This window comes from Notolabrus celidotus, chromosome 7 (assembly GCF_009762535.1).
Source record: "Notolabrus celidotus isolate fNotCel1 chromosome 7, fNotCel1.pri, whole genome shotgun sequence".
NCBI classification, from domain to species: Eukaryota; Metazoa; Chordata; class Actinopteri; order Labriformes; family Labridae; genus Notolabrus; species Notolabrus celidotus.
In genome coordinates, this window is record NC_048278.1 from 29,967,807 (window position 1) to 29,992,141 (window position 24,335).

Consider the following 24,335-nt stretch of genomic DNA (forward strand, 5'->3'; position numbering starts at 1 on the left):
ATTCGGTACAATCTAACCTCATCAGGTAAAGTAAAACTCTAAAAACCTACAGTTTACTTTCAATCAGATTCAGCCACACTTGATGCTATGAAAATATGACAATTCCCCAATTTAGGCATGAGACGCTCATCTCACCGAGCCAAGACTCCCCCTTTTCCTAAGGAAAACTGAATGTCTGTTTATTTATTCAAACAACTTTAGTTATCTTATTACAGTTATACCAAAACAAAAGAAAAGTGTAGTAGAAAACACATTTTATTTCAGGCCCATTAAGGGCCCCCCTCCCCACTTTGGCCCTAGGTAGTCAGTCCCCCTTTTCCCCCCACTACGACGCCCTTGGATGTCCTAATATAATTGCTGTACATGATTTTATTTGGGTTTGCATATTTTTTCTGTGGTATCTTCAAGTGCACATTTGTACTATTGATGACAGTAAAGTTTAACAGGAGTAGAATTTGCATTGAAATATTTAAGTCGTCCCCTTTTTGGTCACCTTTTGTCATTGTCATATAAGTGTAGTTGAGCCTGTTTTTTGTCAAGTTTATTTTTGCTTTTATTTAGCTTAATAGTGTTTTTTTTTTCTTTCACTGTTTATAAGAATTCTATGGAAGAGGATTAGGCCCACTGAAAAAAATATATAGTTAAATATTTTTATTATTATTATTCTGAGTAAAAAGTCAGAATTCTGATAAAAAAAAAAAATCAGAGTTCTGAAACTAAAATCGGAATTGTGGGATTAAAGTCAAAACTCTGAGAAAAAAAGTCAGAATTATGGGATAAAAGTCAGAATTCTGAGATTAAAGTCAGAATTTTAAAAAAAAATCAGAATTCTGAGATCAAAGTCAGACTTCTGAGATCAAAGTCAAAATCCGGGATTAAAGACAGAATTCTGAGATTAAAGTCAGAATTAAAACAAAAAAGTCAGAATTCTGAGATTAAAGTCTTTTTTCTCAGATTAATAATACATATTTTTAATTGACCTTAATTGTTTTATTTTCTTTCAGTGGCCCTAATTCTCTACCGTAGAATTCGACCAGAAACATGAAACGAGAAAACAAAAACTTTTCCGAAGATGGAAGTGAACGAGCAGCTCTTGAACGCAGCACAAGTCCTCGCCTCTTTTGTGGCTGAAAACAGGCCCTGACTCTGTTTGACACTTGAAGTTATTTGGCTGCAGCGCACACCGTGTCAGGTTGCTTATTTCCCTGGTTTTACATGGAGCACCTGTGTTTTACCTCTCTGTGCACCGAGCTGCTGACTCTGGACCGGCTCAACTTGTTTGCTTTCACCCAGTGCTCCATTTCTTCAGCAGGTTTCAGGGATTAACAGGCAGGAAAAACATCCAAAACAATAGTGTTCCCTTGCTTCCTTTAATTCTCATGAGGCCATCCGTTAACTGCAGGAATGGAGAAGTTTCTTCAGGTTGCGCCTCACTCCCTCGCTCTGGTGCTCTCGGATAAAGAGGACTCCTCATCGTCAACATCCTCCACGGCCGTGCTCTCTGTGAAGTTCCAGCATCACACAGGATACGAGGTGTTCGCCAATTTCAAAGCCGTGAACATGCAGCACTTCTGGAACAAGGCGCTGACACAAGCCCTGTCTGAGATCTTCTTCCTCGGGTGGATAGATGAACATGTGCTGCTGATCCGGGGCAAAGAAGTTCATCTCCAAGTCCTCAGGAACGGATGGACCAGACGGACGCTCAAACCACCACAGGGTTTTGACATCAAGTGCATAGGTGGGTAAATGCTGAAAGATAGAAACAATTCAAAAGCATGATGAAAGTTTCCAGGTAGGAGTTTTAGGTTTCCTCCACTTCAGCAGCTTTCAGAGAACTGTTTTCTTCTGTCTCTGCAGGCTCATGTGTTTTGCAGCATGACCAAAAACATGCTCAACAAGGGAAACTCAGTCACCACCACTTCCACCAAAATATCATTTACTGCCAGATAATGCAACAGCAATAAACACAAGTATTGACAAGAGAGTTAAGTATGAGGTGCAGTGGCAATAACATGTAATTAAATCTAACCACAAAGTGTCAGACTAATTCGACTGGATAACAAGAATAATATTTGATCAAATCAAACATCTGAACTCATGTGGGCCATTTGAACCTGTTTGACCTTTAATTAGTATTTCTGCTCACATTGTGTAACTTGTAGAAGATTTTAGGGCCTAAACTTTCATCTCTTTACGGCATAAAATTCCAGAGCAGATTCAAAAAATTAAAAATCTGCATCAGAAAGCCCAATCAAAGCTGCACACCTTCAATAATGTTGAACTGAGGAGGACTGTTTTTATGTATTGTGCACCTCACTGCTGGAGAATTTAAAAAAAACAAGAGAAAGAAAAATGCTGAAAGACCCTAAAGTTACTGAAACAAACAACTGTGGATGCTTAAATAGATTTTAACTGTATTAATGATGCCTGCTTTGTGTTGCTTCGTCTTTTATCCATAGGCGTCTCTTAAAGTCAATCAATCAAGCTTTATTTATAGCACCTTTCATACAAATCAAATGCAACCCAAAGTGCTTTACAGTGATTGAAAAACAAGAAAGAAGCAGAAATGAAATAATGGGAAGACATATTAGGGGAAGATAATAAGAATAAGAATAAAAATAATAAGAATAAAAATTAAGAATAATAAGAATAACATCAAATAAAATATAGACTAATGCACACCAAAAATAAAATATGTGTAATTAAAATAAGTTAAAACATCAAAATTAAGAATAAAAATAGTTAAAATAAATAGATTTAAAAAAGGGTAAGGATAAGAGTTGAAAAATATATACTATGGCTAAAAATATCAATAAAACTGAGTAGATAAATAAAAAATAAGTAAATGAATGAATGAATAAATACATAAAATAGAATAACAGTTAAAATTACAAAAATAATAAAGCAACATTTAAATCAATATTATAGTAAAAGGTAAGTAACAATTTTTAAACCCTACATAAAAGCCAGACTGAATAAATACGTTTTTAGTTTACGTTTAAAAGACACTTTAGGTTCAGCGACACTCCTGGAAGGCAAACTGACTCCCTAAGAATTGAAATAATATCCACATCTTGGATCATTTCAAAGAAGGATTTCACCTTATTTCACTAAAGTTTTTTTAAAAATGTATTATTATTTTTATTTATTAGTGATTTTCGTGACTAACAAATAAGCAAAAGGACAGTTATCAAATATATACACAACACATGACATGGAACAGCAGCAAAACTAATAGAAAGCATACTGTCAACAAAGTTCAGATGACTGATGTAAGATAATAATAATAATAATATCTTATAATATAATAATAGTAATAATCCTTGGAGCAATTGGATGATTGACAGTTCAAAACTGAGGGAGTAACTAAAATATTTATGCACTAAAGGGTTTTTATCTGGTTGACCAATAGCAGTCTTTCAAAGGCTGCTGTAAGGCAGATCATTGTTGTTATTGTTTGCATTTGATAAAATACAACAATCTAATAATAAAATCTATTATTCCATGCACATTAAACTCTCATTTACACGTTTGTTGTTTTTAGCAAGTAACATGTTTAGATGGATTTTTATATAAATTTGGTAAGGGTATGGTATACATTTCAGACCATGACTGATATTGAAGTGACAAGCAATATTAAACTGTATTATTCTAAACATCATAACACAATTTATATAAAACACCGAATTAGCTGTTTTGTATTTCATATTCTGTCATTTAGGGTGGGAAAACATGTAGAGGCTGCCTGCAGTGTCTGCAGACATTATTTGTTTCTTTTTTTAATAAGCTATCAATAAGATTCCATCATTCAACCTATTTATGAGAGACTAAAGTGTGGTTTGACAGGATTTTGACAGGATTTTTTTCTCAATATTTTCTACCTGACTGACTCTTGACTCTGGAAAGATATTTGTGTCCATCACATTACTGCTGGTTCGTTCCAACTTTTTCCTATCTTAGTGTTTTGCAAAAGTCAGTGAGAGACTGCTTCCATTCAACCACCCTCTGTTGTGATTGCGGGTTGATAACGTTTTGATATGATACCGTCTTCCCCCTCACTGATACGGGACAGGTTGAATTCAAACAAGTTGATGCTAGTCTTTTAAGAGTTCTTAAGGCAGCTTCTCACCTTCTAACCCTAGCAGCTTCATATCATATAGACTTACTCACTCAGTTAAAAGAGTCGTGGGACTTCGGCCCAGTTCAACATTCCCACACTAACACTCATCTCCTCCTGTCATGGCTGTAACTCATGTATGTGCTGGGACAGGTTTGAATGACTACAGGTTTTGTCAGCAAGTCAACCGCTGCACCCATCAACTACCCTTACAAGCTTTATTGGAGTGTGTGTGTGTGTGTGTGTGTGTGTGTGTGTGTGTGTGTGTGTGTGGAAACGAGAGAGTTATGCAGCTTGTCATGGATCACCTTATTTATGTGTTTTTGGCAATACAGTGTCAGTTAAGACAACAGTATCTCTGGTATGAGGCATGAAACTGCAGAGGAGAAAACTTCTTGAGTTTGTTGAAGCAATGATCTTCCAACACATGTTTGTTTGACATGTTACCACTTTTTTTCAGAATCACAAAATATTGAAGTGATTCCTCATATCATTTAAGTTTACTTGATGCATTTGTCCTACAATTTGAGATGTTAACATTTTTAGAGCATCCTGCAGAAGAGGGAAATAAGAGAAAATTTAATTAAATGCCTCAGGAGATTTCAGGAGATCAAGTGCATTAGTGCTTTCAGACACAGAAATGTAAAGGTGCACCAACATGAAAAGATAGTTTGCTAAAAGATAGGTTGGACTTCCTTCAAATTAGCTTAATTACGTGGAAAAGTTGACCCCATCTGCAGTCGCTCATAGCCAAGCTTGTGTGCATGCTCACATGACTGTATGGCAGTGTGTGAGCTAGCACCTTGAGGCAGCAGTTTTAGGCATTAAAAAGAACAACATAGAAATAACATATCTTGTCGATTATGGTCTCGTTTACTTTTGTAGCTTATAAAGAAGTAACACTGTTCATTTCAGTCAGTTTGAAAACCACCTTAAAAACCCTCACTGGAGCTTTAATTTGTTACTGATGCTTCGGGTGTATTCATATAAAACAGCTGCCTTATGAACTTGGGACAAGTGGTAACATGTCAGTGTAGTATTTAAAGCCTGTTAACAGAGACCAAGTGGCCTTAAAGTGTAATATTAGTTTAAACTATAGTTTATTATATAGACTATGGTTGTTATATGACTGCAGTTTATAGATAACAGAGCTGAGACCCCTTTATACATCTATTTATTTTTATTTTTTAAACACTATGTGCCATCAACACAGCTGCTCTAAACAATATTCTTTTAAAAACAATAGGTTTAGTAGTAACCCAAAGAGAATTATTGCCCTATATGAGTACCTACTCTAACAATCCTTTTAGCACCTTTAAGCAGATTATTTTGGTGAGAAAAGTTTGGGTCCACTTAACTGACCTGCTTTGTGTGATTTGCAGAACCTTTTTGGTAACAATACAATATCTGACTAGACTCCTCATTGTTCAGATTGAAATGCAGATTTTTTAGTGAGCATTGAATGCCTCTGCAGCTCTGTCCATGTTATCAGATTTCTCTGCCTGGCTGCCAAACTTTGATTGTATTGAATAGAAAAGCTTTATATTAGAAGGTTTGTTTTAGTGCAAATGTTAATCCTAAAAATAGATTACGCTTTTTTTGTGTCACTTTTTCTTCCTGCTTTCTCACAGAAGAAGTGACGTAGCTGCACTCACAGCTTTGTGAAGCAAACACTGATAACTGAGGAATGTTTGTCTTATGGCTAATAACTCACCAAAACCAGCAGAGCATGTATGCTGTTGGTCCGGATGCAGATAAGATACAGATATCATTTTTCGTGTGATATGATTGTCTTTCTGCTAAACCTGTAGCTCAGCTCAACTCTAAACAGAAGAGAGAAATAAGACACTATATTGTTTTATGCTCACCTGTGTGGCCCAACTTCTTTAAATAGCGTAATCCCCCCTCAGTTTAATATTAAGCCAGTGTGAATTCCACCAGGTGTTAACTATTAACCATAGTACCTCTTGAATTGAAACCAGTCAGTTGATTTGGGAGGATTTCCCTGCTGAAAATACCCAATAACTAAATATAATGTGTTTATTCCAATGGATCATTGAGTTACAAGAAAAGTACAAAGGTAAAAACCACCACAGTGTTGATATTTCAGTAAAAGCTCCAACTTTTTGTGTGACTCATTCTCTTAACTCAAGCGCCAAGAGTTTAGTTTTTGAGACAACAAACAGCAAACTTCAAATAAATGTTCACTGTAGGCGGCTCATTAGTTGTGTTGGTAGTAGGTCAGCATTAGTCATAATGTATTTTTTGCAAATTACTAAGACAACAGTGTGCTTCATCATTAGGTTTTGAACAATTAAAAGGGACCTTAAAGAAACAGACACCCTAAGAGACAAAGCTGCAGGGACACAGGACTGGTTAAAAGTCTCAATCACTAAAAACTAAAAATCAACAGCCACCGCTAGGTTACTCGTTTTCTATAAGTCTTATGCTGAAGTCATGTTATTGTGAAATTAATTTTCAGTCACTGCACCATGTTTGCAGACTACAGATTATCCCCCCAAACTGCCTGAGAATGTGTGACCAGGGCCGAGAGCCAAAATGTAGCCAGATTAATACAATTAGGCTCAAGTTGTGGATTTTCGGCTGTGTGAAAACAAGGTGTTGCTTTAAAACTGACTATTCAATCTGATTAACTGTGGGACTTTGTATCCGCTAGCCGGCCATAAACAATGGACTGGGAGGAGTGTGAGCTCAGGAGGAAGGAAAAGTGGAGCATTTGTTCAGGAAAGCACTGCTGCACTGCTCTGCCTGCTGCCGCTCCGGTCTCCATTGGAAGGAAAGGGAGGGTCCCAGCAGAGAATTGGGGGAAATGTTGAACGCAGCAGACCAATTTGTTGCTATATATCTTAATGTCAGATCAGGATGTGTCAAGTAGGTTGTTGGTGGTAGAAAAAAACCTCTTTTGTCTCTGTGTTCAGCGTCTGGCCTAGACAGCTAACTTTATGAAGACGTGTGTTGTCTTTAACTTTCCACTAGAGGGCAGACCACTGGCACAAATGGTGCTGTTTGAAGGGAAGCTGGATGAGGTTGAATACAGGCCAACACATTTTCTCTTGTTTTGAACAACATAGTACCAGCACACTTTCAACATGATAGTGCTGCATCAACATCTACTCTGTGTAAGATCCATCCTGGCTATAGAGCTTACTGAATTGTATTTTACTAGTGATGGGGAAAAAAAGGAAAAGTAGGGATATGTAACCCAAGCTCTCAGTCAAATCCAGTCTACATTAGATTTTATTGACTAACTCTGAGCTGATGTGCTGCATTTCAAACACTTGTAACAGAAATCTTATTATTTCTTAAACAGAATCAGATGCTTTATTTTTTACATTTACAGTGAATTTGTCTTGTTGTTTTTGTTGCAAATTATGTGAACATAAAAGTGGAATAAAAAGCAGTGTTGATGAAAAGCTGTACTCTTACTGTCGATGAATTTAAGTTAAAAAAAAACATACGCAGATAATCAAAAGAATATAGCCTAAGCATTTTTAGCAATGGCTTTACCGATGTTCTGTTCGTTGTTATGGCCTGTTTACTTCGTCATTCATGGTCCCTGATAATGAACCATTGACTTTGATGGTCCCTGAAGTTTTCCTCAAGCCTCACCATGTAGCAGACATTAGCTAGCTAGGCTGTTATATAATGGTAATGACAAGAAACGTCTTAAAAAAAAAGATACATCGATATTGTGCTGAAATAAGTATACAGTAATACTAATTGGTTCGTAGTTGGGGGCAGAAGTGATTCTTTACACTGATTGCCACCCACCATAAAATTAACAAAGATAAATAAGCAGCAGCAGAAGGAGACACAATAAACAGCTAGCTAGCCTTTACCACAGTGTGTGGCAACTGCTACAAATTATGTCTAAGGATATGACAGATGAAATCAAGGTACTCTCCTCACACCTAAACAAGACTTCTCACCAGTTGGGAAGTTTTGGGGATTTTGTAAAAAGACAGGTTGTGTGCGGACAAGGTGTAACAAAGAATCATACGCAGAAGAAGACTGCAATTTTTTGTTTAATTACTAGGTTTCTGTCACAGGGCTGGTGACGCAGATAAAACTTAAAACATTGTTAGAAATGGGTGATATGTATGTAGGTCAGATCCGTCTCTTAGTAAAGTTTATGAAAAAGCATGTTGCTCTACCCTTGTCTTGCTATTCCTAAAGTTGAAAGCTTGCATTAAATTTCTTCATAGATGTCGCAATAATATCATTATGATATGATAATTGTGAGGTGAAAATATAATATTGTGAAAGCCTGATTAAGAATTAACTATGATGACAGAAAGCGTTTCAAATAAATGTTTGATGTGTGTGTGATTTAATTTTCTAGTTTGACGCATGTTTGTTCTGTTATGATGGAGGCAAGCTTTAAGATCTATAGTGCAGCTGGTCAGCAGGGGGAGCTCTAAAAGCTTTGGCTTCACTAACAATAGCTGGGTTTTTTTAAGTTCTACCTGCTCAAAGCAACATGTTAGCATTAGGGCTGGGCGATAATTCGATAACGAGAATTATCATGAAATATTTTTTCTCAATATAAATATAACAAAAGTTCAATAAAAATCTGATATATTTAAAACTGTAATAACACCCGCTAACCACTGGAAAGGAGGGGGAACTAATGTGTCTTAAACGCTAGTTGCCACCCAACATTAGACAGAAGAAGAAGACGGCAATGAACAGCCAATTATGTCGCAGGGTGCAAGGTAGGCAGGCTTAAAGATGTTTGGAGTGTAATGTAAACACAGCTGAAATGAGTTACAGCGACACTGAAGAAAACGCAATACCTACCAGCTCAAAGCAGAGTTAGTCTAATACTGGTGACTCGGCATTCACTATTAACTTAATACACTTAATTAAATACACTTTCTGGATGTGGGTAAATAAATCTGATTATGCAAATGATCTCAACCTGACCTAAAGGAATCTTTAAACTAAAACATCACAAAAATCTTATCTTACACAAAAGAGCTGCTTCCTGTTAGCACTGTCAAAAATGAGGGATATAAGAAGCTAATCAGAGAACTAAATCCAGATACAAGCTAACAAACTGTCTTGTTTCTTCAGCTTTAACTCAGGAGCAAAAATCTGCCTTTAAATCTAAATGAAATAATGATTTGATTTTTATCGTGGTAAATATCAATATCGACTGATGTGAAAAAAATGATCATGATAACATCTTTCTTTAATATCACCCAGTTAGCTAGTTAGCATGATTACTGTAAGCATGTTTGTATTCTGGAATTAGAATTCAGCTCAAAGCACTACCTTACTGTGCCCATGTTTTCACTGTATTTTCACTAGTCTGAAAAAGTATGAGACCTACAGCTTCCTATGCAGGTCTTTTAAGTAACTCTTACATATTATTATAAATATTTTGAACCCAGCTGTCATAGGCATTATTTTTCTTTGTTGATATCAAAAAAATAATGTTCTACTATCCCATTGCCCAAAGTGATCTTTTCAAATTGTCTTGAAGTTGCTGACAGTCACTCCAAAACCCAAACAATTCCATTAATCATCATTTATGCCCTTCAAGTATTTAATCATTGAGTAGATAGAGGCAGTGAATGTTGAGTACCAATGAATGAAACGAAGTATCAGAAGTGTTCACTTCCTGTCGGATGACTTATCAATTAGTCGACCAATCATTTCAAATGTCACATTTCGACTCAACAGGATTTACCAAGGGATATATTGCAAGAAATCAAATGACTCGGGTCACTGTGTTTGTGTTTTTTCAGAAAGTATCTCTCCACTATCAACCCATCCTGCTGTTTTTTCCTCCAGGTTAGTGTTAACAAGCTTTGTTTTGAACATGATCCACATCTCTGAAGGATGTCCGTTCCTCAGCAGAGGTGCTGGAGTGTTTTCTCTCTGTGTAACAGACAGTCAGTGCTCGTCTGTGTGCTCGTCTGTCTGCCTCTATCTTGAGTTTGCTGCCTCTTTAAGGGGAAACGGCACTCAAAGGTAACAGCTATGAGCTCATCGGCTTGCGTCGTCATGGCAACAAAGGCTGTTGCAGCACTACTGAGAAATAAAATGGCTGGCGTGGTGTCGCTCTCTCTCTCTCTCTCTCTCTCTCTCTCTCTCTCTCTCTCTCTCTCCTCCTCCTCCTCCTACTTCTATTTTCTCCTCACCTCTACTTTCCTCCTCTCTTCTTTCTCTTTGGTATCAGTGAACTGGAGCAGATTGGTTGTGACACCGTCCTCCCCCTCTCCTCCTCCTCCTCCTCCTCCTCCTCCTCCTTCTATACCCATACTGTGGCCTGTCCTGCCCTCTCACTTTTGCTCCTTATTCTTGTCCCTCCAATCGCCCATTCACACTCCACTCATGTGAGTCAGCAGGAGTTTGCAGATAAGAAAGAGCTGCCACTTTGGGCATGATTACAGTGATGTTTTTGGGGTTTCTCGTTCGCTGACAGCTCCAGAGAATCAACCTGTGGAAAACACTAATGAAGAAGACGCAAAGAAACACCTTTTAATATGATTCTTTTTTTCGTAGTAGCTGCTTGAAGTGTTTAGATTTGTATGTTAAAGATGCAAAAAGAGGAAGAATGCGAGTTCAAGGGCTCCCCCATCCTCCCATCCTTCAAGAGTGGAGGAAACGAGAGAGGATGGAGAGGAGAGTGGGGATGCAAATTTAGCCAAAGATTCAGAGCTGGAGCAATTCCCTGGACATCATCTGAGGCCTGAATATTTTTATTTCTCTCTCTCTCTCTCTCTCTCTCTCTCTCTCTCTCTCTCTCTCTCTGTGTGTGTGTGTGTGTGTGTGTGTGTGTTTGGAGCTGTTGATATTTGCTCTCTCCTCTCTGCCTTATGTATGTCCTCGATCTCTCCCTCTCTCTCCATCTCTCCATCTCTCCCCTCTCTTGCATCCTCTCCTCCCCTCCCCTCAGCCTCAATCACCCAGACACAGACGCATGCATGCTCACGCAGAATCGCGCGCAGCAGGCGGATGCGCGCATACACACTTTCTCCCTCTCTCTCACTCTCTCTCTCACACACACACACACACACACATACACATACACACACACGCACACACACATACTCACACACCCTTCCTGGAGGTGCTGGGAGCAGCTGCAGCATTAGCGTTGAAAGAGATTTGCCGTTGACTGGAGTTTGCATCCCCCCCTCCTGTTAATGAATGGATGCTACGGCGGTAGGCTCGGGAGCTTCTTCTTCCCTTGGATTGCGGGAAACGGTGGATATCTATTCTTGAAATATATTTATTTATTTCTATGCTCTCCATTTTTTTCTCCCCACCCTCTCCTGGTGTGCTGTTGTCGAAAGGACGATGGGGTCTTGTGCTTGATCGGATAAAGATGGAGGTGAACGTGGCGTCTCCGGTGCTTGGCATACTACCGAGGTTTCACACCCCGTTAGGGTGAATGGAGCTTTTATTCCTTTTTTTTTTTTTTAAGTGGGCTCTTTTGTTTTCTGGGGATCGGCCGAGCACTCCTGTGGTGAATTGAGCTATTGTCGAAGACTGGGGCCCTCTTAAGCTTTGAATCTTTTGCCTATCCATCCATCCCCTCCCTTCCTTTCCTTCCTTCCTTCCTTCCCCTGTTACCTTCCCCTCAAAGGGGGCAAGCGGATCCCAAAAAAACCTCCTCTCCTCACCGTCCTCCTCCTTATTGCTTCCAATGCCCCATTTCCCTCATCTCTACCCCTGCCCCCCCCACCTCTCTCCAGCTCCCTCCTCCCACATCAGAGCGGCTACGTAATGTGCCTCCCTACGCATGCAAATGGGGATGCTACAAATGGTGGCTGGGACTGATGCCGATGAAAGGGTGATGCCTCGCGCAATCACCTGCACCTGCACCTCCGCCTCTGCTGCCATCGCTCCAGATCAGCCCGGGAGAGCCCAGCAGCCGATGACAACCACCCACAGTGCGAACACGGCCGTTTGTAGCTTGCTCGTGGATGTAAATGAGACGCGCGTGTGTGTGTGAAGGTGCACACTGGTTCCTGCCATGTCTGGTGTGTGATCGCTCTAGCGGGACGTTCTTACTGATGCGGGGGAGGCACTGAGCCTGAGGTTGGTCGACCTCCCCCTGCACACCTCCCCCCTTTCCCCCCACCTCCCTCTTTCCTTACCCCCCCATTCCTCCCCTTTATACCACCACCCCACCACCTTATCCTAGGATCCCCCCCTCTTCCCTCCCTCTGAAGGCCACCTGGAAAAGGGGTCACGATGAAGAAGAACCGCAGCAGCAATGTGCGGCGGGCCTGGCCCAGCTCGGAGCTCAGTGAGCGCCCGCTGGAGCACAATCTCTCCCGTAGTGAGAAAGACATCCGTGTGCAGAGCAAGCAGCATCTTCCTCCCCCTCCTCCTCCTCATTTCTCTCCGTCCCCGCCAAGTTATCGTGCGCCAGGTGAGTCCGACACTCCCACTGACAGAAAGCTCCACCCACTGACTCTCCACGCAGAGATGCTCAGAGTTTGCACAGACGCAGTTTGATTTGGGGGCATAGGGCAAAGTTCAAAGTGGGGGATATTTTTATGATTTGGAGCAGGACATTTTGGAACACCCCCTTTTTTTTAAACAATTATCTAATGGACTAAATACGGTCAAACAGAAACAAGATAAATATTGTCATGTATGTCATCTAAATCCTGGACACTCATTTGGCTTTTATTAAAAATACTGACACTTCATCTTACAAGGTTCAGATTTCAGTAACTTTATAGTGACCTCACATATTCTCCCTTTCCTTTTATTTATAAACATAACAGGATAAACCCTTCGAAAATACACATTCATCATTGAATGCTCTTTTTTCATTTTGTGTGAAATGTCCCTGAATAATTAAAAAGTTGAGTTGTTGTATGAGTTGCATCACCTTTGTGCCACATTCTGTGTCACGTTTCATGTTTGTTGCAAATTACAAAACAGCTTTTTGGGATGTCTTCCTATCCCTAGAAAATCTGATCCTTCTATTGATGAATTGCCTTTTCTGCTTCATTGTAAGACTAAAAAACTACAACACTGTTGTACCAGCCCTCTGAGACTCGCTCCGTGTCCACTGTTCTATAAAACATGTCAAATATTACCAAAGAAAAGGACAGCTGGGTGTTTTGTTTTCCTTTATTTTGTGGACCAATTCACTTGCAGATCCAGCTTTCCTCGTGTTTACTAAAACCATGTAAAGCCTTGCAAAGCCACATAGAGCTTAAGGGGGCTGTGATACTAAGCAGAGATAACGTCATCGTGTTGCTTAACTGACCATTCAGCTGAGTGTGCTGAGGAGGCCGGGCCCTGCACACATTTCAGCTCAGGTGAAGAAATGTGTGCAAAAAATTATCTAATACTTTTAAAGAAGTGATCAATGTGGCAAAACTTAATCCTGCTTGTTATCCTCAGACAACAAGAGACGAAGCGTTGAGTTAAAAATCAAACACGAAGGGTCAGGTTGCGTATTTTCTACCTTGTGTCGTGTGATTTTCAATCGATGGTCAGATTTAGGTCAGAGGCTGCAGCGATGGCTTCACTGTGATGCCTTTCTACCTTTCAGCTGGGCAGATGTTTGCCCTCAGAGGGGGCTAGAAGCCGGGCCGTCTGCTTGTAGGATGATCTCACTACTCACTACTGCTGACAGCAAAGCCAGCTTAATGCAACAAAAGCACGAGTATTTCTGTGTGTAAGCTCTCAATGTGCTGCTAAAGTCGGTTATAATTTGTTACATTTCAAATACGTTGGGTTTGACATCCTGAGGGATTGTGTAAGCTTCGTTTTCTTCTCGTGAATTGAATCACGAGGTGGCAAAGACTCAGGTGATCTCACACTATGGATGTGCTTGCTGCAGCGGCTTCCTCGATATGCTAGCCTACGAGAAACAGGAGGGATGAGAGGCTAAAGGAGGAGGAGGAGAAGAGAGGAGAGGAGAGGAGAGGAGAGGAGGAGCTGTTTCAGGCAGCATGCAAACTGCTGCTGTTTGACCATTACATCATAGCTTCACACGCTGCGCCTGCTGTTCATTCATGATCTCACTGTAGTGCCTTTGCCTCCCCCTCCCCCCCGCTTCTTCTTCTTCTTCTTCCTCTTGCAGGTGACGTGTCTCCGATCAGTATGTCACCTATCAGCCAGTCACAGTTCATCCCGCTGGGGGAGATCTTGTGCTTGGCCATCTCTGCTATGAACTCTGCCCACAAGCCGGTCAACCAGGAGGCTCTAGTGGAGCACCTCACTGCCAGCTTTCCAGGTATGCTCCTCTTAAGTCCTTTTCAGTGTGGGACTGCACAGAGAAACACACTGTGGACATTACTATGTGGCATAAGACAAGTAACTGAAGTAATGAATCAAAATTGCTTAAACTGTTATTCTCTGACATCTCAAGCAGAAATATTGATACACTTAGAATTTACACTGATACACATCTAACACAAAAGTCAAGCTGGAAGAAATGACCTTTGTTAGCTTTAGATTTCACTTCCCCTCATAACACAGGTAATTAATTTGTACAGGATGAGATATTCCATCTCATTAAAGTCAGGTAAAAAAGTAACATTATAACATTCAGCATGAATAGGTGTGAAACTATTAGTCTGTACAGCTATTGGTCGATTCTTTTTCTTTTCATAATTTGATTATGAAATTGGTATGAAACTACTTTTTAAACCAATGAATCATTTTGAATCTGCTTTTCAAATGCATCAATGGACCTAGCTTCTGTGATATGAGGATTAGCTTCTTTACCACTTGTATATTTGCTAGTTAACAGTTAGAGTCATCATGTTAGGTCTCCTTGGGAAAATAATAGCTGGACAATTTTCATCTGTATTCTGAAAAACATGAATATTTAATCCACCTTTCTACCTAAAAATGTGGGTGAACCAGTCAACAAATGTTCCAAAAACAGCCCTGGCTCCCTATCCCATCACCTTCTCCCCCCCCCCAACGTATTTAATGGTTCAAGTTCACTTCAAAAGTCCCATGTACTCCTATTGTAGTCATTTATATGGCACAAATATATGCATCTCTATTGTGAACAGTCTGTCCTTGAATGATCTAAGGCAGTGGTTCTCAAAGTGGGGTCCTGGGACCCCTGAGCGTGGGGGTCCGTTAAATAATTAAAATACATCTCTAATAAATTATAAAATTGTGCTGTGTCATTAAAAACAGCATATATACCATTGTTATGATACCATTTAGTGGCTCCAAGGGATATGTGAGTCTTGCTACTGTTAATTTTCTGAAAGCGTTTAAGATCAATTACTTGAAAAGTATAAATGCTGTCATGTTGAGTCCACAAGGAATGAAATGACCCTCTGTTTTAAAGTATACAAGTGGTATTTACATGATTCAAATTGAAGTGTTCTGTTTATCACTATGGAACAGGTCTGAAGTATTTGGATTGATTTTAGTTTTACAATACAAATAGTTACAAGGGCATCTAAGAGTGCAAATGGTAGTAAGCATGTGCTTAATCTATGTTACAATTATGAGGGGGTCCTTGAAAAATGTTGTCACCTGTAAGGGGTCCCTGGCTCCAAAAAGTTTGAGAACCCCTGATCTAAGGAGCCTCAATCAGCTGATTGTTATGTCAAAAAATCAGCTGACCAGTGTTATTATTTTAGGGTAATTTAGTGACATCATACAAAAAAAGTATATGTTGTTTAACTCTTGTCCTATAGTAATTTCTCTTAAAGGAATAACAGTTTCTTAAAGTTTGTTTTAGAGCTCACATATTGTAGATCAAAGATTTCCATCCTATCTTCAATGTGCCTCCAAATTTTTCAGCCTTTCAGTGTTCAACAGGGTGTCAATGTACATTATCTTATTGTATGGTGATTTCTTCTTCAGCACAATTAATTGACGACAAAAAATAAAATGTATTGCATACTTGAAAAAACAAAGCATTGTGGCTCATAACAAGAGCTGAATACTACAGTAAATGAAAGGTAAATTCACAGTGTCTAACCACTACCTTTAGAGTTAACAAACCTGCAAGAGGAGCCCAAAAAGCCCATGGCTTGTGGAGTGGCCCTTCTAATATGAAACATTCAACATAAGGACAAAGTGTCAACCAAGTATAAACAAGTATTAAATAAAAGTAAAGGCAAATATGAGGGTGAAAAAAGAAAGACTCTTATTGTTTTAACTTTTGCAAGCTTTAATTGTGTTCTTATAAAAATGTTAAGTTGTGAGACAAATTTAATGGGAAGCACGTTCCTCAAATTCCTCTTCTCTTCTGCACAACAGCAGAGTGGAAACCAGTTGAACTTTTAGGTTGCATCACTTCTATGTGAAAAAATAACACAGGGGTGATGTAATGTCGGGCAACACAAGGCCTTGTTAGACAAAGGTTATGATGGTGATGTTCATAATGGACTACTTCTAACACGGACATGGCGATTAATAACAGCTTAGCTAGCTTAGCTCATTTGAAAATGGGAAGGTGGAGTTTATTAAACATTTGAGTTTTTACACACAGGTCAAACTGTTTATTAGTTTAAATATTTCCCAAAATATATTGTCCTTTTTTAAATTATTTTTTTTATAATTCAACTTTTTTTTAAATACATTTTTAAAGTGTCAATTTACTGAAAAGCTGTTTATTCAGAAAAACAACATCTCAAATCATGATCTACCCACAGCTGGTTCAGTGTGTACAAATTAAATCCAACAACAGTTCAGTTTGAACTTTAGTGACATTAGAATAACTTTGACAAGCTGAATTTAAAACAATCAATAATGTCTTTATTTGATTTAATTGTTCATTCATGAAACACTCAGAAATGACAAATGTAACTAATTGAAAGCGTTATGTATTTCAAAGGAAACGTTAGAATGTATGTAGAGTGCAACTCTTTAGTGGAGGGTTAACTTTTCTTTAAATATGATGGGAACTTCAAGAGCATAGTGATTCAACATTTGTTTAGATTGGTCACCTGATTCTCCTAGAAGTTGTCTTACTTATAATACTAACCATTATCCATACAGTGTCTCATCTTTGACTTCTTTTTAACCCTCCTGTTATGTTCGTTTCTTAGAAAAAGCAATAATGTCATGGGTCAATTTGAAACAGGGCATATTTAATTATCCAAAAGTGTCAGAACCCGAAAAATCCCAATAAATCTCATTATTAACTCCATTACTAACCATTTAAATCAATATTTGGTGATGTTGTGTTATGTTGATAAATTATCACCAACCACCTCTTCTGTCACATGCTGCCCAGTTTTTTGGCTGTTTTTAGCTGGTTTGACATATATTACCTAAAATGTGAAATGAACCATTGTGATTTTATATGATATATCACATTTAAGCCAAGCAAAGACGTTTCATACCGAAAAAATACATTGAATAATTTTTTTAATTGTTGAACTTTAAAAAGGGTCAATTTGACCCACAACGTAACAGGAGGGTTAAACTGCCCCTGCTGTTGTTTTTATAACTTACATTTTATCTCTGCATCAAAACTCATATAGGCTAATATTGACTTACGACATCATTCAAGTATGAAAATATTTTCACTCTAAAATAAACTGTAATCTTTTCCAACTCACCTTTATTTTCTTAGTTTAGTACTCACAGTTTTCTGAAACAAAGCAGGATAGAAATCTTGTTTCATCTTCAACTATAATCCATCACCATTGCGGTTGTCTCACCATCTCATAATTAGCCCTGTGATCCAACAAATGTATTTCATATAAATATTCTTTGTTTGAAAAATGTAAATACATTGCTTTTTTTAACCAAACATTGAAACTGTGCCTCATTTTTCTTCAATCTGTTTCCTGCAGGCGTGCCTACACCCAGCTCAGAGGTTCTGCGACACACCCTGAACATGCTGGTACGAGAGAGGAAGATCTACCCAACTCCAGAAGGCTACTTCATCGTCACCCCCCAGACCTACTTCATCACTCCTTCCCTCATCAGAACCAACAACAAGTGGTATCACCTGGACGATCGGCTGACAGAGCGACAACCGCAACAGTCACCACAGCAGCAGCAACCTCAACAATGCACTTCGCCTCAATCTGGCAACATCACTCCATCCACACCCGGCTGCTTGAGAGAGAGGCCCCCACGCAAGAATCACAGTGACTCATACAACTCATACCGTGAAGAATCGTCCAGACTTCATGCCTCTGCTCTACAAAGTAAGTCACCGAAAGAACACAGGGAAGATTCGAATAAAAGTAAGCCTCCTAAGGAACACAAAACTGGGGAACCTCCATCAGGCACGTTGGCCAAGGAGCACCGAGGAGAACCGCCTTCATACCCCCACCCCCCTCTACCCACTCCCCCTCCTGTCCAGCAATCGCCGCCTCAAGAATCTGCTGAGAAGAGCAAAAGCATCACTTCTTTCCCTTATAAAACTGACACTCTGACCAAAAAGAAAGAAGGAAGTGGTGGTAGTGGAAATGGCGAGAAGCAATCCAAAAGGTTTGGACTCAGGCTCTTCAGGCTGAGTTTCAAGAAGGACAAAATGAGGCAACTAGCCACTTTTTCAGCCCAGTTCCCCCCAGAAGAGTGGCCTCTTCGTGACGAGGAGGTGCCGACCACACCCATTCCCCGTGAAGTGGAGATGGAGATTATCCGCCGAATCAACCCCGACCTTACAGTTGAGAATGTGGCGAGGCACACGGCTGTGATGAAGAGGTTGGAGGAAGAGCGTACGCAAAAGAACAAGGCGGGGTCTTCAGCCCAGCACAGTGCACGAAGCAGGAGGGGGAGGGGCCACAGGCGGGCCCCACACGGTAAGTCCCGATCTCACAGCAAGCCGCGAACCTCCAGAGGAGACCCATCTGAGGGTTCAAACTGGGACCTATTGTTCATGGAAAGGGATTACCGCTTCTTCAGCCACTCGTTGGTGCGCTCGCCTCGGGAGGCCATGTACACCTTGGAACGCAGGCGAAGTGGTGGCGCGACATACCTAGTCCATAGCAACCCAAACATTACCGAATCATACTGCCCTGTTACCCCTGAGTGGGACGTTTCTGGGGAGCTAGCCAAGAGACGGACGGAGATGCCCTTCCCTGAGCCATCACGTGGGACGTGCCAGTCAAGAGTGCAAAGAAGTCATAGTCACAATCAGGACAGGAAGTCGCGCCACGACAGATCAGATCAAGCTAAGGAGCGCTCTCGATCCATGGACAACTCCCTCAAAGGCCCGTCACTGGGGGTGCCAGAAGACTTTGAACCCAGTCTGGAGGAGCGTAGTCATTACTACACGGACGACGGCACCTTGCGCGCCACGCAGAAGTCCTCCCACTACTCAAGGATCATGTTCTCTGCTGCTAAGTTCCACTCTGATTTTAATGTGCCTGATTTGGGGAAAGGGAGTTTAGACGAGTCGAGGATTCGGAGTACGATGGAGAGGAACAAAAGCAGAGACAGCTTGCCAACGTACAATGAGCTAATGGGACTTTCTCCTAAGCCCTCAACAGATGAGTACTTCCAGTGCAATACGTCAAATGAAACAATCCTAACTGCCCCTTCGCCTCAGGCAAAATCAGAATATGACACATTAACCTCATCAGGGGGAATCCGAAAGGGCTCTCCAGCTGACCGCCAAACGCCTCACCTCACCTCTCCTCACACGATGGAGTACAAAGAGGACTTGTCGGCAGCAAAGGGACAGAACGGCTCGGTGCGACTGACGCCAAGCCAGACGCCGGAGCCGGCGCAAAATGCCCGTTTGACGCCACACCAACACAATGTAGATCTGGAGGGGGAGGAGGCAGTATGTCGATCAAGAGGAAAGAGATCTTCAGCAAGGACACTTTGTTCAAACCTCCACACAATGCCTTGTCCACAGGCTACGTGGACAGCAGCTACACCAAGTCCGGCACATTGCGGAAAGCCTCACAAGCCAAATCAACAGAGGCCCTTGACAATCCTGAGCCCCAGCAGCCTTCCAATTCAGCCACTTCCTCAGCGTCACCTGCAGTTTTACAGGGCTGCTTAGAGCCAACAGTCCCCTCCGCCTCCTTTGATTATTATAATGTATCAGACGATGAGGAAGAGGAGGAGGCAGAGGAGGACTCGCACAAAGAGTTGGCGAAGGCAGAGGACAACAAAGACCACGGGGAAGGGGGTGGTAACGGTGGAGGCGGTGGTGGAGGTGGCGGGGAAGGAACCATGCAGTGGCTACTGGAGCGGGAGAAGGAACACGATCTGCAGCGCAAACTGGAGACCAATCTGACCTTACTCAGCCCCAAGGAGACGGAGAACAGCAGCAGCCAGAAGTCGGCCCACTCTGCCCGGTTGGACAGCATGGACAGCAGCAGTGTCACGGTGGACAGTGGATTCAACTCCCCCAGGTAAGAAGTTTAAAGGACTGAACTTGTGTATTTTTCTGTGATGCTAATCAAATAGTGGATGGTCATAACCTAAACGTGTTGGCAAAATTTGGGAGGTACACTTAGGTAGTGGACCCAAAATGGTCCCTAATAGTGGCTGCCAAACCAGATGTTGAAATGTTTTGTCTTTGCCTTTTATTACCTAACTAGAAATAACTACATGTTTAACATCTCAACAAAAGATCCATTAATAAGCCTGTTTCAGGGAATCAGCATCTGTCAGTGGAAGGTTTTTAATTGATCATCACATGACTTAAGTATGAAGTCCAGTTATGATAACCTTGTTTAGGCATGTAGACTATAAACAGGCTACTGATAATTTACCTGAAAGTAATACCACTAGGAGAACAGGAAGCTTAATGCATTTACACTAGAATTCAAACTTGAATCAGCATCTGCTATATCAACAACCAAGCAACATTTCTGAGAGTGAAGTACATCCAGAATCAAACAAGTAATGACTTCTATTTCAGGTCAATTGATGCTCACAAGTTTCAACCCATGACTTGGCTGTTGAGTTGTCCAGTCTGCTAGTGAAATAAATCCCTCCAGCATTCAATTATTTAGAATACTAGCTAAGTTATTGTGGTTGAAGTATGAATAACTGGAATTGTTTGTAAAGCATTTTCCCTCTTTAGGCCTGTAATACACTCCTGGTGTGTCGCTACTGTGCTGTTGTACTTAAAATGGTTTAGTAATCTTTGAAGGTAACTGTTAAAGACACAGATTATTTTGGTTTCTGTTTGGGATGAAAAAGAACAAATAAGCTGTAAAAATCAATTGTATCAAATACCTGATATACTAACGTGGTGCATAAAAACTGAAGGAGATGATTTAATAATATAAGGGAGTTTAACTGCAGATTTTTGTTCACTGGACAAATAAAAGCAGCAGCTTCTTAACCTATCTGCTGGTTTGGCTGGTAGCTAGGTATTGAGCTCTTTGATTGAAACATGATTACAGTGCAGTAGTTTAACACATTCAATCACTTGTGAACTATCTAAGCTTGATTTACCAGATGTTTGGAGACAGTTTTAAAGAAGTGGCAAAATGTGGTTCTGGTTTAGCTCAGTTGTAGAGCCGTCGGCCCAAATTCTACAATCCTAGTCCCTGATAGGACCAATCATGTTGCTGTTTGGTGAATGTCATCCTACATTCTCTCTCCACGCATTTCCTCTAAATCTTTTTGGCTGTCCAATCGAGTCAAGGCAAAAGCCCAAAACTATTTTCGAATGAGGAAAGAATGAAATGTCAAAACCTAAGCAGAAGAGACCTCCTGACATCCTTGTGTTTTGGACCCTAAAACTCTAGTCTTTCAAACCCTGTCACTCCAGTTGGTTGCAAAAGCTTTAAAAAATAGAAAGTAATCCTGTTGGCATCATCAAGATATTTTTTCTTTCTTTAGAAAACTTTTTCATTCAGTGCAGCAAAAGACATTAACAGCTATTTTCACAGCTGATCTCCATGTGAAAAACTGGAGCAGTATCCCTGTAATACGCTCAAGCAGCCTCCTCATGTGGGCTCCTGAGAAAGTGCTATTGTACACTTCAAAACCAAATAATGAGAAATAAATACATGCTTCAGAAATGATTTACTCACATAAAACAAGTGCCTTATTTTATAATGTAATAATTTACTTTCTTTAAGCTATTGCTTGGGGCATTTTTGCCTTTACTGATAAGACAGCTGAAGAGAGACAAGAAATGTGTGGAGCAGAAAGTGGGGGAAGAAATGCAGCAAAGAGTCATGGTCAGGAGTTGAAGCAGTCACTGCCCCATTATTAACTTTTTTAACTTTTTGCACTTTTGTAAACTATTTACAGCTCATACTCATAGCCACTCTTTTATATTGTGTGTGCTTTGGAAGAAGACTGCCATGCAAAAATATGCTATTCTTACTTGTACCAAACCTTTTTATATTTCATCAACCACAGAATAAATACTGGATTTTATTAGTAAGATATAAGTTTAGTCGTATTTTGTCTTAGACTGTAATGTAACCAAGCCACCAAGTAGTCACCCACTGGTGTGTGGACAACTGTTTTTAAGCCTTGTGTTCAATCTTGGTTTTTTTTTAAGCCAGTGGGCTCCATATTTGGATGATGGGATTGGGCTGAGTCTGTTGTTGCATTGCTATACCTCTGTCCTGGTTGACAGTTTGCTGTGGTAGCAACATGTGAATCCCAAAGAAGCCATGCCCTAAAGTATACCCTGCTTTGTCATCATTTTGCCCTCTTAAGTGGTTCCCTGCTTTCCAAATAAACATCATGACTCATCAAAGACTTGAAACGATCAATCGAGACCTAACTTGAAAATGTTTACTTAAGTTATAACTCAAGTGAGATACACTGTTGTCTTCTGATAAATACTGTACTGTATACATATAAAGTATACAGTTTCTTCTTGTCATCAGGGAAGTTGCCCCCTGCTGGCAACAAGAATGAATGCCAGTTAGTTTCAGGCACTTCTGCAATGGTTTCTCTTTGCGTTCACCTCTTTATGCAGTCTTTGGTATTTGTCTTGCCACTGACTGCTTACGTTGTACACAATGTGAGTATTTTCCCTTCAGTCATCTTTAACTTTACGTTGTTTTGTCTGTTGTGCAGGACGCGTGAAAGCCTTGCATCCAACACATCCAGCATAGTGGAAAGCAATAGACGGCAGAATCCAGCGCTGAGCCCCGGCCACATCGGCACCAGTGGTATCGGACTGCCATTCAGCTTTCGCGCCATCCCAGAACCCCCCGCCACGCAGCCTGAGAAAATCCAGAAGTCATCGAACTGCCTGGCCTCCATCACCAGTGTCTGACAGACTGAGACCCTGACGGTGGTGGAGGAGAGAGGAAGTGAGGGGTTTCACCATTTTAGACCCTCACTTTCCTCAATACACTCACACACATCCACACACATACTCATATCTCCAGACTCCTGAGAATCCATTTACTGGGACTGTTACAAAAACAGGCATGGCTTCAGAGACTGTTCCCACAGCTTCAAGAACTTTACTGCAAAAAAGAGAAGAAAAACTACAGAATATCAAGACCACTGTAGGTGAAGGAACCTACCTGAGTACTTTGATTTTGGTGACATGGACTCTAGTTTGGCTTATATCAAGATTCTTGACTATTGGTATTGGAAAGTAGTAGACTATAGGATTCAAGTTACATTTGGAAATATCGAAAACTTTTTATATTACTTAACAATACATGTCCAATTAAATGTTCTCCTTCCTGAAATAGCGTCAAGTTCTTCAGGACGATTCAATGTATCAGCACAATGTCAAGACAATAAAAGTTGATCCTGAGAACAACGAATGAAAGATATAAAAACATAAATCAGCTCAGATTTGTGTACCGCAATGCAAATGATGTATGTATACTCGATACTTTTGATATCCTAATTATTATAATGGTGGTATTAAAGATGCTATGTGACCAAAAAATGCATGTTTGGAGAGAATGAGCTGCACCACACTATCATACATATGACAGAGCAACACTGATACAAGGTTTATATGATATCTGGGGCTTTAAACTTATCACGATATTCTTCAGGAGACTTAGTTCACCAAGAGTTGTAGATGGGACAGTTTGTTTTTAACTCTTTCTTGGGACGTAATGTGTTCCTGTTAGCTTAAAAGCTAAGATAGAGAATAAATGGCTTTTAAATACGTCTATTTATAGCTGACCATGACCAAAAATGTTAGATATTTTTTGTTTGCTTTTTTTTCAGAGCACTTTCAAGGAAATGTTCTGTTCCTGTTAGCTTAAAAGTTGAGATGGACAATTCATACTCTGCCTCTAAAGCTGATGTTTACAGAAGGGCAGTGTGTTATACCAGGTCATTAAAACCCAACATGTAAACTTCTGCA

General features: G+C 40.3%; 1 protein-coding gene across 1 annotated transcript; it reads left to right on the forward strand.

Annotated features, from left to right (window-relative positions):
- The first annotated feature begins 1,039 nt into the window (after positions 1-1,039).
- LOC117816658 (storkhead-box protein 2-like) lies at positions 1,040-23,900 on the forward strand. The gene is given in 5 exon segments (XM_034689025.1): positions 1,040-1,738; positions 14,205-14,357; positions 17,902-19,829; positions 19,832-20,427; positions 23,072-23,900. Coding segments are annotated over 5 exon segments (3,213 nt in total). The 5' UTR covers positions 1,040-1,404; the 3' UTR covers positions 23,274-23,900.
- The last annotated feature ends 435 nt before the right edge of the window (positions 23,901-24,335 follow it).